General features: G+C 43.7%; 1 protein-coding gene across 1 annotated transcript in view; it reads left to right on the top strand.

Moving 5' to 3' along the window:
- The window catches only part of txnrd2.2 (thioredoxin reductase 2, tandem duplicate 2), a 197,458-nt gene that overhangs the window by 10,473 nt on the left and 170,362 nt on the right, over positions 1–16,623 (top strand). Inside the window, exon 3 of the mRNA XM_063074135.1 lies at positions 6,811–6,867. Coding sequence (XP_062930205.1) covers positions 6,811–6,867 — 57 coding nt within the window. The remainder of the gene's footprint in view (positions 1–6,810; positions 6,868–16,623) is intronic.

Genomic DNA, 16,623 nt, shown 5'->3' on the forward strand with positions numbered 1-16,623 from the left:
TGAATTTCTCCCAGTCCTCAGGTGAGCCACTTTCTCTGGCTAATTTGTATGCTACTTCTTTGGAATTGATACTATCCCTAATTTCTCTTGTCAGCCACGGGTGCACTACCTTCCTTGATTTATTCTTTTGCCAAACTGGGATGAACAATTGTTGTAGTTCATCCATGCAACCTTTAAATGCCTGCCATTGCATATCCACCGTCAATCCTTGAAGTGTCATTTGCCAGTCTATCTTAGCTAATTCATGTCTCATACCTTCAAAGTTACCCCTCTTTAAGTTCAGAACCTTTGTTTCTGAATTAACTACGTCACTCTCCATGTTAATGAAGAATTCCACCATATTATGGTCACTCTTACCCAAGGGGCCTCTCACGACAAGATCGCTAATTAACCCTTCCTCATTGCTCAAAACCCAGTCCAGAATAGCCTGCTCTCTAGTCGGTTCCTCGACATGTTGGTTCAAAAAACCATCCCGCATACATTCCAAGAAATCCTCTTCCTCAGCACCTTTACCAATTTGGTTCACCCAGTCTACATGTAGATTGAAGTCACCCATTATAACTGCTGTTCCTTTATTGCACACATTTCTAATTTCCTGTTTAATACCATCTCCGACCTCACTACTACTGTTAGGTGGCCTGTACACAACTCCCACCAGCGTCTTCTGCCCCTTAGTGTTACGCAGCTCTACCCATATCGATTCCACATCTTCCCGGCTTATGTCCTTCCTTTCTATTCGTATGGATGCATTCAAGGGAAATTTCATGTTAAACTTAGGCTACGTCCACACTACGCCGGATAATTTTGAAAACAAAGCCTTTTCTCTTCGTTTTGATCCTCTGTCCACACTGAAACGGCGTTTTCATCCCCTGAAAATAGAGATTTTCAGAAACAGAGTGAATAAATCTGAAAACGCCTACTATCCATTGCAGTGTGTACGGGCTAACCGGAGCTTTTTAAAACCGCTGTCATGACGTGCCGGAACAGATAGCGACAGCGTGGCGGCGGCTGCTGCTCCTCCCTCTTCCCTCCTCCCTCCTCCCTCCTCTCTCTCTCTCTCTCTCCCCCCCCAGCGATATTTGATTTTGTGCTTCGTAGAACCTAACAATTTCACAACAGACGGCAACGAGACTGAAGCCAGAAGAGTTACAAATGTACTCACCAAATACTTTGACCCATAGCTTACTGAATAAATAAGTATACTCACTTTGCCCTGTTTTCTGTCCTTGCTTGTATGAAGGTGGTTTACCTATTTATGCAAGTACTTCTCTGACAATAGATGTTTAACAGCCTAATGTAACATTGTATGGAAATACAAGATCACACTGATGCAGACATGTTTTATACATTTAACAAGGTGCTTTATTCATGCAACAGAGTTAGTTTTTCAATGTTCGTCGTCAGCCCTGTCATACTGTCCGTGAACTCCCTGCCAGTTGCCTCCATATACTCCAGTATTTGTTTTTTTTAGTTTTAAGTCCTCCTGTGCGAGAGCCAAGAGCAATTCCTTTTAAGTTTTTCTACTCTGTATCTGGACAAACGTGCACCAAGTATACCGTTTCCTCTTCGCTTGTTTTCTGTGTGTCCTGCGCATGCCCAGTAGGAAGAGATTCGCCCAAATATCCGTCTAATGTGGACAGAAACATTTTGAAAAGCGCTTAGTGAGGACGCCTTTCGTTTTTACTTGAAACTGGCGATTTCAAAATTATCCTGCGTAGTGTGGACGTAGCCTTAGTTGGTGTCTAAAATAACACCTTGGTGAAAGGTGCAATATTTAGGGGGAACCTGAGAGGGGATTTCTTCACTCAGAGGGAGGTGAGAGTGTGGAACAAGCTGCCGGTATAAGTGGTAGTTGCGGGTTCAACTTCAACACTTAGAGAAATTTGTGTGAGTACATGGATGGGAGAGGTATGGAGAGCTAAGGTCCAGGTGCGGGTCAAATCGACAAGGCAGAACAATAGGTCGCCACAGACTAGATGGGCTGAAGGGCCTGCTCCTATAGTGCTCTATGACTATGACTGAAAATGCTGGAAGAACTCAGCAGGTCAGGAGACATCCATGGAAAGAATTAGAATCAGGTTTAATATCACCGGTAAAGCTTGTGCAGTTTGTTAACTTGTGGCAGCAGTAGAATGCAATTCTCAATAATAGAGAGCAAAATAAACCTGAATTACAGTAAATATATATTATATAAAATAGTTAACTAAGTAGTGCAAAAAATAGGAAATAAAAGAATAGTGAGGTAGTGTTCATAGGACAAGTGACAGAAGTCTGTGTAGGGGAGCACTTTGGTTCCAGTGATCATAACACCATTAGGTTCAACTTGATCATGGACAAGGATAGATCTGGTCCTAGGGTTGAGGTTCTGAACTGGAAGAATGCCAAATTTGAAGAAATGAGAAAGGATCTAAAAAGCGTGGATTGGGACAGGTTGTTCTCTGGCATGGATGTGATCAGTAGGTGGGAAGCCTTCAAAGGAGAAATTTTGAGAGTGCAGAATTTGTATCTTCCTGTCAGGATTAAAGGCAAAGTGAATAGGAATAAGGAACCTTGGTTCTCAAGGGATATTGCAACTCTGATAAAGAAGAAGGGGGAGTTGTATGACATGTATAGGAAGCAGGGAGTAAATAAGGTGCTTGAGGAGTATAAGAAGTGCAAGAAAATACTTAAGAAAGAAATCAGGAGGGCTAAAAGAAGACATGAGGTTGCCTTGGTAGTCAAAGTGAAGGATAATCCAAAGAGCTTTTACAGGTATATTAAGAGCAAAAGGATTGTAAGGGATAAAATTGGTCCTCTTGAAGATCAGAGTGGTCGGCAATGTGCGGAACCAAAGGAAATGGGGGAGATCTTAAATAGGTTTTTTGCGTCTGTATTTACTAAGGAAATTGGCATGAAGCTTATGGAATTAAGGGAAACAAGTAGTGAGATCATGGAAACTGTACAGATCGAAAAGGAGGAGGTACTTGCTGTCTTGAGGAAAATTAAAGTGGATAAATCCCCGGGACCTGACAGGGTGTTCCCTCGGACCTTGAAGGAGACTAGTGTTGAAATTGCAGGGGCCCTGGCAGAAATATTTAAAATGTTGCTGTCTACAGGTGAGGTACCGGAGGATTGGAGAGTGGCTCATGTTGTTCCGTTGTTTAAAAAAGGATCAAAAAGTAATCCGGGAAATTATAGGCCAGTAAATTTAACATCGGTAGTAGGTAAGTTATTGGAGGGAGTACTAAGAGACAGAATCTACAAGCATTTGGATAGACAGGGACTTATTAGGGAGAGTCAACATGGCTTTGTGCGTGGTAGGTCATGTTTGACCAATCTATTGGAGTTTTCCGAGGAGGTTACCAGGAAAGTGGATGAAGGGAAGGCAGTGGATATTGTCTACATGGACTTCAGTAAGGCCTTTGACAAGGTCCCGCATGGGAGGTTAGTTAGGAAAATTCAGTCGTTAGGTATACATGGAGAGGTGGTAAATTGGATTAGACATTGGCTCAATGGAAGAAGCCAAAGAGTGGTAGTAGAGAATTGCTTCTCCGAGTGGAGGCCTGTGACTAGTGGTGTGCCACGGGGATCAGTGCTGGGTCCATTGTTATTTGTCATCTATATCAATGATCTGGATGATAATGTGGTAAATTGGATCAGCAAATTTGCTGATGATACGAAGATTGGAGGTGTAGTAGACAGTGAGGAGGGTTTTCAGAGCCTGCAGAGGGAGTTGGACCAGCTGGAAAAATGGGCTGAAAAATGGCAGATGGAGTTTAATACAGACAAGTGTGAGGTATTGCATGTTGGAAGGACAAACCAAGGTAGAACATACAGGGTTAATGGTAAGGCACTGAGGAGTGCAGTGGAACAGAGGGATCTGGGAATACAGATACAAAATTCCCTAAAAGTGGCGTCACAGGTAGATAGGGTCATAAAGAGAGCTTTTGGTACATTGGCCTTTATTAATCAAAGTATTAAGTATAAGAGCTGGAATGTTATGATGAGGTTGTGTAAGGCATTGGTGAGGCCGAATCTGGAGTATTGTGTTCAGTTTTGGTCACCAAATTACAGGAAGAATATAAATAAGGTTGAAAGAGTGCAGAGAAGCTTTACAAGGATATTGCCGGGACTTGAGAAACCCAGTTACAGAGAAAGGTTGAATAGGTTAGGACTTTATTTCCTGGAGCGTAGAAGAATGAGGGGAGATTTGATAGAGGTATATAAATGTAAGGGGGTTTCGATTTTTATGTTACTGCGGAGGCTAATTAAAATGGCGTCTTTGTTATGTTAATCTGGGGAATGCGGCTTTGTTGTCTTAAACGCTGAGAAAGTTTGCGCTAGCAGCTTGTTGTGGTTTAGAGGGTGATAAGAAATACGTTATTAACCAATTGGGATAGTTGTTATGGTTTTGGTGTATTTGAAGATACTGTTTGCGAGGGGGTTTTGGGGGCAGAAGGCGGGAGAGCGAGACAGAGGATGGACGAGGTGCTGTGAGTCTGCTAACGGGGTCGGACCCCGAGCGGGACGTTCGGCAAGGAGACGGATTCGTGGGGAGCGTCTGGTCGACCACCGTTGTTGGTCCCAGGCGGCCGGTCGAGGTGGTCCGAGGGGTCACAGGGTGAAGAAGAAGGTCCTTGAGCTCCAACGTTTTTGTGCACGAAGAGATTGATCTTTGATAAGTGTGACGCCTTTTATTTTCCTTTTATATTTTATTCTCTTTTAAATATATATTTCCAGTAATATCTATAAACTGTATATCATTTAATTGCATCTGGTGTATTGTCTGTTATTTGGGCGGGGTGGGGTACCTCACACAGCATCCACACAAACTAATTACCCAGTTTGGCGGGGCCGAGGCTGTTTCCCTGGACGACAGCGAGCCGAGCGACCCTGAGGGTGGCCGGGGGGGCTACATAAAATTATGATGGGTATTGATAGAGTGAATGCAAGCAGGCTTTTTCCACTGAGGCAAGGGGAGAAAAAAACCAGAGGACATGGGTTAAGGGTGAGGGGGGAAAAGTTTAAAGGGAACATTAGGGGGGGCTTCTTCACACAGAGAGTGATGGGAGTATGGAATGAGCTGCCAGACGAGGTGGTAAATGCGGGTTCTTTTTTAACATTTAAGAATAAATTGGACAGATACATGGGTGGGAGGTGTATGGAGGGATATGGTGCGTGTGCAGGTCAGTCGGACTAGGTAGAAAATGGTTCGGCACAGCCAAGAAGGGCCAAAAGGCCTGTTTCTGTGCTGTAGTTTCTATGGTTCTATGGTTCTATGGGTCAATGTCCATTCAGAAATCGGATAGCAGAGGGGAAAAGACTGTTCCTGAATTGTCGAGTGTGTGCCTTCAGGCTTCTGTACCTCCTCCCTGATGGTAACAATAAGAAGAGGACATGGCCTGGGTGGTGGGTTCCTTACTGATAGACGCTGCTTTCTGAGACACACTCCTTGAAGATGTCCCGTTTTCTATGGAGACTGGTACCTATCTATGATAGAGCTGTATAATGTCACAACCCTCTACAGCTTACTTCAATCCTGCGCAGCACCCCCCCCCCCACCACAACATACCAGACAGAGATGCAGCCGGTTAGAATGTTCCCCATGGTACAACAGTAATATTTTGCAAGCGTTTTCAGTGACATACAAAATCTCCTCAAATCAGTTCTTTGAAAAAATCGATATTTCAAGCCTAAACCTGATGAAGGGTCTCAGCTTGAAACATCGGCTTATTCTCTTTCATAGATGCTGCCTGACCTGCTGAGTTCCTCCAGCATTTTGTTTCTGTGTTGCTCCAGATTTCCAATGCCTGCAGAACCTCTTGTGTCTCAGGTGTCTGAAATATTTGTTTCCCTAACCACCAGTCACAGTGCTAGGTTAAAAGGAGGTGTTGGGAAAGGCAGTTTCTTTTTAATACTGCTTTTTCTTGCAAGCTGATCACTGACTGTCTGGTGCCTACCATCAGCCCGTACACACAGTACATCCTGTCCTTGGTCCATTATCTCAGCAGTACGAAGAACCTGTATTCTTAACGTGGCCACTAGATGGAGAACGTCAGTCACAAGCCATGAGAGGCTGTGAGGCTGAGTAAATATTTTAATCATCTCTTGCATCCTGTCCTACTGGGAAGAAATATTTATTTGACGACTTTGCGTTTGATACTCCCACCAGCCAGAACATGCCCTCTTTTCATTGCTACCATGGGACGCTCAAAGATTCAGGAGCAGCTTCTCCCCTGCCATCAGATTTCTGAATGTACACTACCTCAGTATTTTTCCTCTCTTTTTGAACTACTTATTTAATTTAAAAAAAGTGTACCTAGTTGTTGTTATTATATATTCCAATGTACTACTGCCGCAATACAACAAATTTCACGATGTAAGGCGCTGCTTCTAAGAAGTTTGTATGTTCTCCCCATGACTGTGTGGGTTTCCTCTGCGTGTCCTGGTTTCCTCTCACAGTCTAAAGATGCACCAGTCAGTAGGTTAATTGGGCTTTGTAAATTGCCTTGTGATTAGGCACGCAATAATTTGGGGGATTGCTAAGCGGTATGGCTTGGAACACTGGAAGGGCCAATTTTGCACTGGTTTTCAACAAACTAATAAATGAATAAATAAATATTAAACCTGATTCTGAATTAATTTTATTGAAAATTCTCCAAATTGTTACTCAAAGTGGAGCAGGTGATCTCTGTTGCTAGACAAGGGGAACAGCTTTATAATGTCTTTCCCTCTGTCGGTCTCTGAGGTCAGTATGGAGGCTAGTTGAGTGTACTGGTGTTTTTAAATAAACCAATAATCTGACAGTTGTTTGTGATCTTTTCCTCACAGCAGCCCAGTATGGCAGGAAAGTTGCGGTATTAGATTACGTGGAGCCTTCACCTAAAGGTAAGGAAATTTTTCCTCCGTTAAAGGCAGCTGCGGCCAGCTGAACTTAATGCTTGAAGTTCGGTTTGTTCCCACAGTCCATGACCTACTGGTTGGTAGGATAATTGGTCATTGTAAATTGTCCTGACTAGGCTAGGATTAAATTGGGGAGTGGGAGGAATGGCATGCTGTATCTCAATAAATAGGTAAAAAAACGTAGATCTGATTGGAATAATTCAAGTACATACACTGTACCACAAGAATAAATGCCTTGTAAAGCCTTCCCTGTTTCCTAAAGGAAGCAGGAAGAAGTACCATTATTTTGCTGTTTGTTTTGCACTTTGGGTGGCAGGGTGGAGGTTCGTCTCTACCAAAGGAGGTGTAAGGAGCTCCTTTCCTTCACGAGCCTGCAAATCACCCTTGGGCAAGGGGTAGCATGTGCTTAGCTCCCCTCCCCCTCCCCCCCAACAATCAGGGTCACGTGAAGCAGTGTGTGATCGTGTGAGCAGCTGGTGTATATGGCAAGTCCTGGTTATGTGACCACTGATGCCACACAGACAATCTCTGAAGAGTATTGATAATGGCTGGGGTCACTCATCTTATAAAGACACTGCTCAGAAGAAGGCAATGGCAAATCACTTTAGAAAAATTTACCAAGAACAATCACGCTCACGAGAAGACCATGATCTCCCTCGTCATGTGACATGTACGTAACGATGATGATGCTTCAGTCAACCATGGTTTGTTGCTCAATTGTGAGATGTGGCTTGTATATTTTGGCAGGACTTGCCTCTGGGGTGGCTGTATTATTTGTATCCTTCCCACCTCTTTTCTCTCTTTCGTTCCTTTTCTTCCCTTTTTCTCTCTCTTTCGCCATCATCCTCCAGAGACAGGTTATAACTGGGATCAGTTCCATGAATCCCAGCCTACAGTTGTTAGTGGCCTTTTCTGCTTCGCCATTCCCCAGCTGTGCATATAGGGTTAAATTGATTGTAGATTCACAACAGTTAACACTGAAAGATTGATATAAGAATCAGAATCAGGTTTAATATGACTGACATGTTGTGAAATTCGTTAACTTTGTGGCAGCAGTACAATGGAATACATGATAATATAGAAAAAAATCAATAATAAGTACGTAAAAAGCAACACACACAAAATGCCGGAGGCACCCAGCAGGCCAGGCATCTGTGGAAAAATGTACGGTTGATGTTTTGTGCTGAGACCCTTTGTCAGGACTGGAGAAAAAAAGTCAGAGTAAAAGGCGGGGGAGGAGAGGAAGAGTACAAGGTGGTAGGTGATAGGTGAAACCAGGAGAAGGGGAAGGGTGAAGTAAAGAGCTGGGAAGTTGATAGGTGAAAGAGATAAAGGGCTGGAGAGGGGGGCAATCTGATAGAGGACAGAAGGCCATGGAAGAAAGGGAAGGGGAGGAGCACCAGAGGGAGGTGATGGGCAGGTAAGGTGAGAGAGGGAAATGGGAATGGGAAATACTGAACGTGGGGAGGGAGGAGGCATTATCAGAAGTTCAAGAAATCGAGGTTCATGCCATCAGGTTGGAGGCTACCCAGACAGAATATAAGGTGTTGCTCCTTCAACCTGAGTGTGGCCTCATTGCGGTAGTCGAGGAGGCCATGGACCGATATGTCAGAATGGGAATTGGGAAGTAAAATTAAAATCGGTGGTCACTGGGAGACAGACCATAAGCGCTTGACGAAGTAGTCTCCCAATCTATGTGGGCTCTCACCAATATACAGGAGGCCACATGCCAGTACTCATAGGTGAGTACATTAATCAATTTCAGTGAATGTATATTAAATAGTTAAATTAAAAATAGTGCAGAAACAGAAAAAAAGTGAGGTATTGTTCATGGGTTACATGTTCATTCAGAAATCAGATGGCAGAGGGGAAGCAGCTGTTCCTTGGATCGTTGAGTGTGTACCTTCAGGCTCCTGTAACTCCTTCCTGATGGTGGCATGTCCTGGGTGGTGGGGGTCCCTTATGTTGGATGCCGCCTTTTTGAGGCATCGCTCCTTGAAGGAGGGCTAGTATCCATGATGGAGTTGACTAATTTTACAACTTTCTGTTGCTTTTTACGATCCTGTGCAGTAGCCTCCCCATACCAGATGGTGATGCAGTGATGCAAAACAAGATTGTGTGAATCAAGCTGAAGCCTTCCTGTTTCTCTGGGAAAAAAACATACGTAATATGATACACTTTGGAAGATCAAACTTGAAGGCAGAGTACGAGGTTAATGGCAGGATTCTTAACAATGTGGAGGTACAGCTGGATTTTGAGGTCTGCAACCATAAATCCCTCAAAGTTGCTGTGCGAGTTGATAGGGTGGTTAAAAAGGCGTATGGTGTGTTGGCCTTCATTAATTGGGGGGGGGGTGGGGTTGAGTTCAAAAGCTGCAAGGTAATGTTTCGGCTCTATAAAGCTTTGCTTAGACCTCCCATGGAGTATTGTGTTTAGTTCTGGTCAGCCCTGGAAGCTTTGGAGAGGATGCAGAGAAGATTTACCAGATTAGACAGCGTGTCTTGTGAGGAAAGGTTGAGTGAGTAAAGGAGGATTAGAGGTATATGAGGCATGGAGTGGACAGCATTTTTCCCAGGGCAGTAATGGCTGAAATGAGAGGGCGTCATTTTAAGGTGATTGGAGGAAAATCTAGTGGGAAGTCAGTGTTTTCTTTTACATAGAGTGGTAGCTGCATGGAACACGCTGCCAGAGGTGGTGGTGGAGGCGGATACTTCGGGCACATGGATGAAAGAAAAATGGAAGGTTATGTGGGAGGGAAAGGTTGGACTGATCTTAGATAGGTTAAAAGGTCAGCACAACGTCGTGGGCCGTACTGTGCTGTACTGTTCTATGTTCTGATACTGCTCTTGGATGATTATATTGAATAACTTGAGTGCATTCATCATCATCTTTATGTGCCATGTCGTGTAATGAGGGTGATCATGGTCTTCTGGCCATGATTATTCCTGGCAAATATTTTCCTACAGATGTGGTTTGCCTTATTTCTGATCAGGGGGCTAAGCAGGTGCTGCACCTTGCCCAAGGATGACCTGCAGGCTAGCAAAGGGAAGGAACGCCTTACACCGCCTTTGGTAGAGATGTATCTCCACCCTGCATTATTAGTGCATATTTCAATAACCCATCTGCTGTTTTATTGCCCATTTACTCACCATGTCTGTATTTCTTTGAAGTTTCTTTGCAGCCTTCTCTACACTCGTAATCCTAATAAATAGCAGTAAATGTGGAAATATGCCATTGATTTTCCTTAGTGAAGATTGCAAAGATTTGGGGCCTGAAAACCAATTCCTGGAGCACCTCATTAGTCACAACCTGAGAGGATCTATTTATTCCCTCTCCTTGTTTCTTAGTCCACGTTGGTCTATTATTCCTATTCCAAGTGCTCTAACATTGTTAGCCAACCTCTTACCTGAAAGCCTTACAAGAATCTATATAAACCATATCCTTTGGTTCCCTTACCTGCTGGTCAGAGAACTGCATAAGATTAATCCAGTGTTTTTTTTCCCTTTCATAAATCTACGCTGATTCTGTTCTATTCTATGTTGGCGCCAGAGGCTTGGCAACACTTGCGGGCTGTCCCCAGCACAATCCTTGGACTATGTTGGTCATTGATGCAAACAGCACATTTTACTGTGTGTTTTGATGTACATGTGACAAATAAAGCTAATCTTTAAAAACATCTTTAATCCTGTCATACGTTTAAAGGTACCATTATTACAACATAATTCATTATAATAGCCTGCAGTTTCCACACTATTGCCATGTTCTCTCTTCCTTCATCTCTACCGAAGGAGGAATGAAGCGGTCCTTCCCTCCACTAGCCGGCAGGTCACCCCCGGACAAGGTGTGGTATCTGCTCAGCCCCTCGAGCAGGGTGGCATGAAGCTATGGAGGAGGTGGTGGATGGTTGTATCAGCAGTTGGTGCAAATCCTGGTTATGCATTGATGCCAGACAGACAATCTCTGAAGAGTATTGATAATGGCTGGGGTCACCTGTGTTGTAAGTACACTGCCCAGAAGGCAGCAGTGGCAAACCACTTCTGTAGAAAAATCTGCCAAGAATAATCATGATCATGGAAATCGCCTAAGTCAATACGACACAGCACATAACAAATGTATGATTATTACATAATTCATTATAAGTTCCTGCATTTTCTACACTATTACCATGTTCACTCTTCCTTCTTTCATGAATCATGGGGTTACATTTGTTGCTTTGCAATCCTCAGAAACAGTTCCAAATTTTATAGAATTTAGTAAGATATCAATTGGAGTATCCATTTGTTTTCTAGACGCCTTTTTCAAGCATGTAGGATGCATATTAATGTGTTGTTAGGACTTACTAGCTGATTGGGAATCCTTAAATTACAGGAAGTTTGGATAAGTACATGGAGGGGCTATGGTCCAGGTTAGGGTCGAGGGGATTTGACAGAGTAACAGTTTGGCAGCAACTAGATGGGCCAAAGGGCTTGTTTCTGTGCTATAGTGCTCTATGACTCTATAATTTGGGGAGAATTAAAAAATTGAATTAACATGGGGTAGTGTAAAGTTGATAGCATGGACTTGATGGGCCAAAGGGTCTTATTCTATGTTCTAGCTCTCCATGATAGTACCAAAGAAGCAGGAAATCTTGTGACAGCCAGGCAAGGCACTCTATTCTTCCGCCAGCCTGCAGGTCACCTGCAGGACAAAGGGTAGCTCCTGCTTAGCCCCCCCCTCCCAGATCAGGGTCACGTGAAGCCATGGGAGCAGGTGGTGGACGGTCGTATGAGCAGCTGGTGCATGTCACAAGTCCTGGTTATGTGACCACTAACACCAAGCAGACAATCTTTGAAGAGTATTGATAATGGCTGGGGTCACCCATCTTGTACAGTCACTGCCAGAAGAAGGTAATGGCAAACCACTTAAAGAACAATCATGGTCATGGAAAGGCCATGATCACCCACGTCATACGACATGGGACATAATGATGATCCTGTAAGGAGGTGACCAGAACTGCAGACAAGGCTCCAAATTTGGTCTCACCAATATCTGATACAACTCTGCCACAAAATCCTTATTTCCCTCCCATTGCAAATTCTGTCATCTCTACTTGTAAGACAGTAAAGCAGCTGACCCCTTTAACGTTTAACTTTTATATGGATTTTGCTGAAGGTTTGCATTCTATAACAACAGGCAAACATTTTCTCTGTGGCTGAAGTTTCAGTTCCTGACCTAAGTCATCCTACCCTGTCTGGTGACCTTCCATTCCAAGAGATGGAACTCCAGTTGCTTCTTATCATTTGTCCAACAGAAGTTAGAATTTACTACACAATTCCTACCTTTTAAGAACTGAAAGACCTTGTTAACGGAGTGACTAGAATTTCTTTCTTCTGTACACAACTTGTGTCAAGATGAGGCCAGCCTCAGGGTAGAGGAACAACACCTTCTATACCATCTGGGTAGCCTCCAGCCTGATGACATGAATATCGATTAACCTTCCGGAAAAAAAATCCCCTCCCCTCTTATTCTATTTCCAACTCTGCCCCCTTACCTCTTCTCACCTGTCTGTTACCTCCTCTTGGGCCCGCTCCTCCTTCCCTTTCTCCGATGGCTCACATTCTTCTCCAATCAGATTCTTTCCCACCCACCTGACTTCACCTATAACCCTTCAGCTAGCTTCCTTCCCCTCCCCCTCCATCTTTTTATCTTGACATCTTCCCCCTTTCCAGTCCTGAAGAAGGGTTTATTCCTTTCCATAGATGTTGCCTGACCTGCTGAGATTCTCTAGCATTTTGTGTGTTGCGTTGGATTTCCAGCATCTGCAGAATCTCTTGTGTTTATGTTTTGCCTTGCAGGTTGACCTCTTTTGTCCTGCAGGCTTGTCGGAATCAGAATCAGGTTTATTATCACCGGTATATGACGTGAGATTTGTTAACTTAGCAACAGCAGTTCAATGCAGAGAGAAAAAAATTAATAATAGTAAATAAAATAAAACAATAATAAATTAACAAGTAAATCAATTACGTATATTGAATAGATTAAAAAACATGCAAAAACAGAAATACTGTATATTTAAGAAAAAGTGAGGTAGTGTCCAAAGCTTCAATGTTCATTTAGGAATCGGATGGCAGAGGGAAGAAGCTGTTCCTGAATCACTGAGTATGTGCCTTCAGGCTTCTGTACCTCCTAACTGGTGGTAACAGTGGGAAAAGGGCACACCCTGGCTGCTGGAAGTCCTTAATAATGGACGCTGCCTTTCTGAGACACCGCTCCCTAAAGATGTCCTGGGTACTTTGTAGGCTAGTACCCAAGATAGAGCTGACTAGATTTACAACCTTCTGCAGCTTCTTTCGGTCCTGTGCAGTAGCCCCTCCATACCAGACAGTGATGCAGCCTGTCAGAATGCTCTTCACAGTACAACTATAGAAGTTTTTGCATGTATTTGTTGACATGCCAAATCTCTTGAGACTCCTAATAAAGTATAGCCACCGTCTTGCCTTCTTTATAACTACATCGATATGTTGGGACCAGGTTAGATCCTCAGAGATCTTGACTCCCAGGACCTTGAAGCTGCTCACTCTCTCCGGTTCTGATCCCTCTATGAGGATTGGTATGTGTTCCTTTATCTTACCCTTCCTGAAGTCCACAATCAGCTCTTTCGTCTACTGACGTTGAGTGCCAGGCTGTTGCTGCGGCACCATTCCACTAGATGGCATATCTCACTCCTGTACACCCTCTCGTCACCACCTGAGATTCTACTAACAATGTTGTATTGTCAGCAAATTTATAGATGGTATTTGAGCTATGCCTAGCCACACAGTCATGGGTACAGAGAGAGTAGAGCAGTGGGCTAAGCACACACTCCTGAGGTGCTCCAGTGCTGATCTTCAGCAAGGAGGATATGTTATCACCAATCCGCACAGATTGTGGTCTTCCGGTTAGGAAGTTGAGGATCCATTTACAGAGGGAGTTACAGAGGCCGAGGTTCTGCAACTTCTCAATCAGGATTGTGGGAATGATGGTATTAAATGCTGATCTATAGTCGATGAACAGCATCCTGATGTAAATTGTCTTTGCAATTTCCAGCCTTTTCTAACACATAGTCATTCATACTCTCTCACACTCCGCCTGGTGAATCCAGTTGTATTTCTTCTCATCTGTTCTGCTGTCCCAAGAGTTGTAGAGAATGAAACCCGCTTGCTGAGGCTTTCCCACAGTTTTCATTCCTCCGTTTAATTTTCTTTGGTGTATGTTTTAAAAAATCATTTGTATTTACAAATATAAACATGGTTAAAGTGCATTCAGAATCAGAATCTGGTTTAATATCACTGGCATATGTTGTGAAATTGGTTGACTTTGTGGTATAAGTGCAGTACTTAATAGAGAAAAAAAATGATAATCATACTTAGGTATATATATATACACATACAGGTTTCCCCTGCCATCTGAAGGTAGAGCGTTCCTATGAAACAGTTCGTAAGCTGAAATGTCGTAAAGCGAAGAAGCAATTACCATTTATTTATATGGGAAAATTTTGTGAGCGTTGGCAGACCCAAAAATAACCCACCAAATCATGCCAAATAACGCATAAAACCTAAAATAACAGTAACATATAGTAAAAGCAGGAATGATATGATAAATACACAGCCTATATAAAGTAGAAATACTTTTCCACAATCATTACTGAACTGTTCTCCGTAGCGAAAATTTCGCGCAAGCACCGTCGGCAGAAAATCTCACACAAGCGCTGTCGGCAGAAACACGCGCAAGCGCTCTCCAGTAACCTTTAAGCTATGAAGCTCCCAAATCATACCAAATAACACGTAAAAATACACAGCCTATATAAAGTAGAAATAATATATGTACAGTGTAGTATCACTTATGGGAATCGGGAAGACAGCCCCGAGCACACTGATGTGTGTGTTAGACCTGTCGGAGTTTGGGTGGTGCAGTGGCCTTCACCCTCCGGGCCGCTGAGCGATACATTGCTGCGAAGAATGCAGGGGTCCAGCGGTAGCGGGGAGGTACACAGCACATCTTTAAGAAAAAAGCCGAAACAAACATGCTAATTAATTAGGTGCCGCCCGTAATTGTTGGCCCAGATCAGTGCTGATTTCCGATTGCGTCGTCTCTGATCTGGACCGACAATTATGTGTCGGCAGCACCTAATTAATTAGCATTTTTATTTCGGCTTTTTTCTTAAAGATGTGCTGTGTGCCTCCTGGCCAGCTTTGTATTCTTTGCGAATCGGTGTCTGTCCGTGGCCTGGGAGTTGGGGTGGTGGGACACTGGGGTGTCATCTCGTCACCTGTTTCCATTAGAGCAGGCAGCTCATCTTCTTCTATCTCTGCCCGCCTCGATGTCGAAGGTCAAGGTTTGTCGTCTGCTGTGGCTGATGTGGAAGGCTTGCTTGACTGCTGAGCCTCATGCATTTTTTATCACACAGTTCTTTAATAAGGACTCAAACCATCTTGCAAATATCCCCTAAACCGCAGTACCCTTTCAAAATTAAAGTCGTACTTTATCATCACTCATTCGGTTTCGATTGTTATCCTTTTTTCTTCCCATTGCATCAGCTCTTCTTCTTTCAGTTCTTGGTGATGAGATGCCAAAACCTCTTCAACATCATGTTTGTCAGCTTCCACAAGCCAAACTCATGTTGTCCTTACTTCGTTCACCATGATCAAAACGCTTAATTATGTCTAGTTTTACCATAAGTGAACACCCTTACGAGCTCTTTCAGGCTTTTCCAATACCATAGAACTCATCTTGCAAACGGCTGCTCACAGGCACGTGTTAAAGCAAAGCAGTTCCGGATCCGGGGGCGAGCGGCTGCTCGGAGCGCGCTGCCTTTTATCGCGCGCTGATCTTTTCCCTCGCTGAATTTTTTTTCGTAACAGTGAAAACACCTTCTGAAAGCGAAAACAGGGTACTAATGTAGATCTTTCGTAACAGTGAGGTTTCGTAAAGCGAACGTTCGAAAAGCAGGGGGCACCTGTATATATAAAATCAAATTGTTAAATTAAAACAGAAACAAAAAAAAGTGGTGAGGTAATACTCATGGGTTCAATGTCCATCCAGAATTGAATGGCAGAGGAGAAAAAACTGTTCCTGCATCACTGAGTGTGTGTCTTCAGGCTTCTGTACCTTCTCCCTGATGGTAACAATGAGAAGAGGGCAGGTCCTGGGTGGTGGGGGTCCTTAATGATGGACGCTACCTTTTTGAGGCATCGCTCCTTGAAGATATCTGGATACTGCAGAGGCCAGTTCTCATGATGGAAACAACAGGAAATCTGCAGATGCTGGAAATTCAAGCAACACACATCAAAGTTGCTGGTGAATGCAGCAGGCCAGGCAGCATCTCTAGGAAGAAGTACAGTCAACGTTTCAGGCTGAGACCCTTCGTCAGGACTAACTGAAGGAAGAGTTAGTAAGAAATTTGAAAGTGGGAGGGGGAGATCCAAAATGATAGGAGAAGACAGGAGGGGGGAGGGATGGAGCCAAGAGCTGGACAGGTGATTGGCAAAGGGGATATGAGAGGATCATGGGACAGGAGGTCCGGGGAGAAAGATGGGGGGGTGGTGGAACCCAGAGGATGGGCAAGGGGTATAGTCAGAATGACAGAGGGAGAAAAAGGAGAGTGAGAGAAAGAATGTGTGTATAAAAATAAATAACAGATGGGGTACGAGGGGGAGGTGGGGCCTGGAATGAAAAGCCTCATCCTGAGAGCAGATGTCCTGGAATGAAAAGCCTCATCCTGCA

This window comes from Mobula hypostoma, chromosome 21 (assembly GCF_963921235.1).
Source record: "Mobula hypostoma chromosome 21, sMobHyp1.1, whole genome shotgun sequence".
In the NCBI taxonomy this organism is placed as follows: domain Eukaryota; kingdom Metazoa; phylum Chordata; class Chondrichthyes; order Myliobatiformes; family Myliobatidae; genus Mobula; species Mobula hypostoma.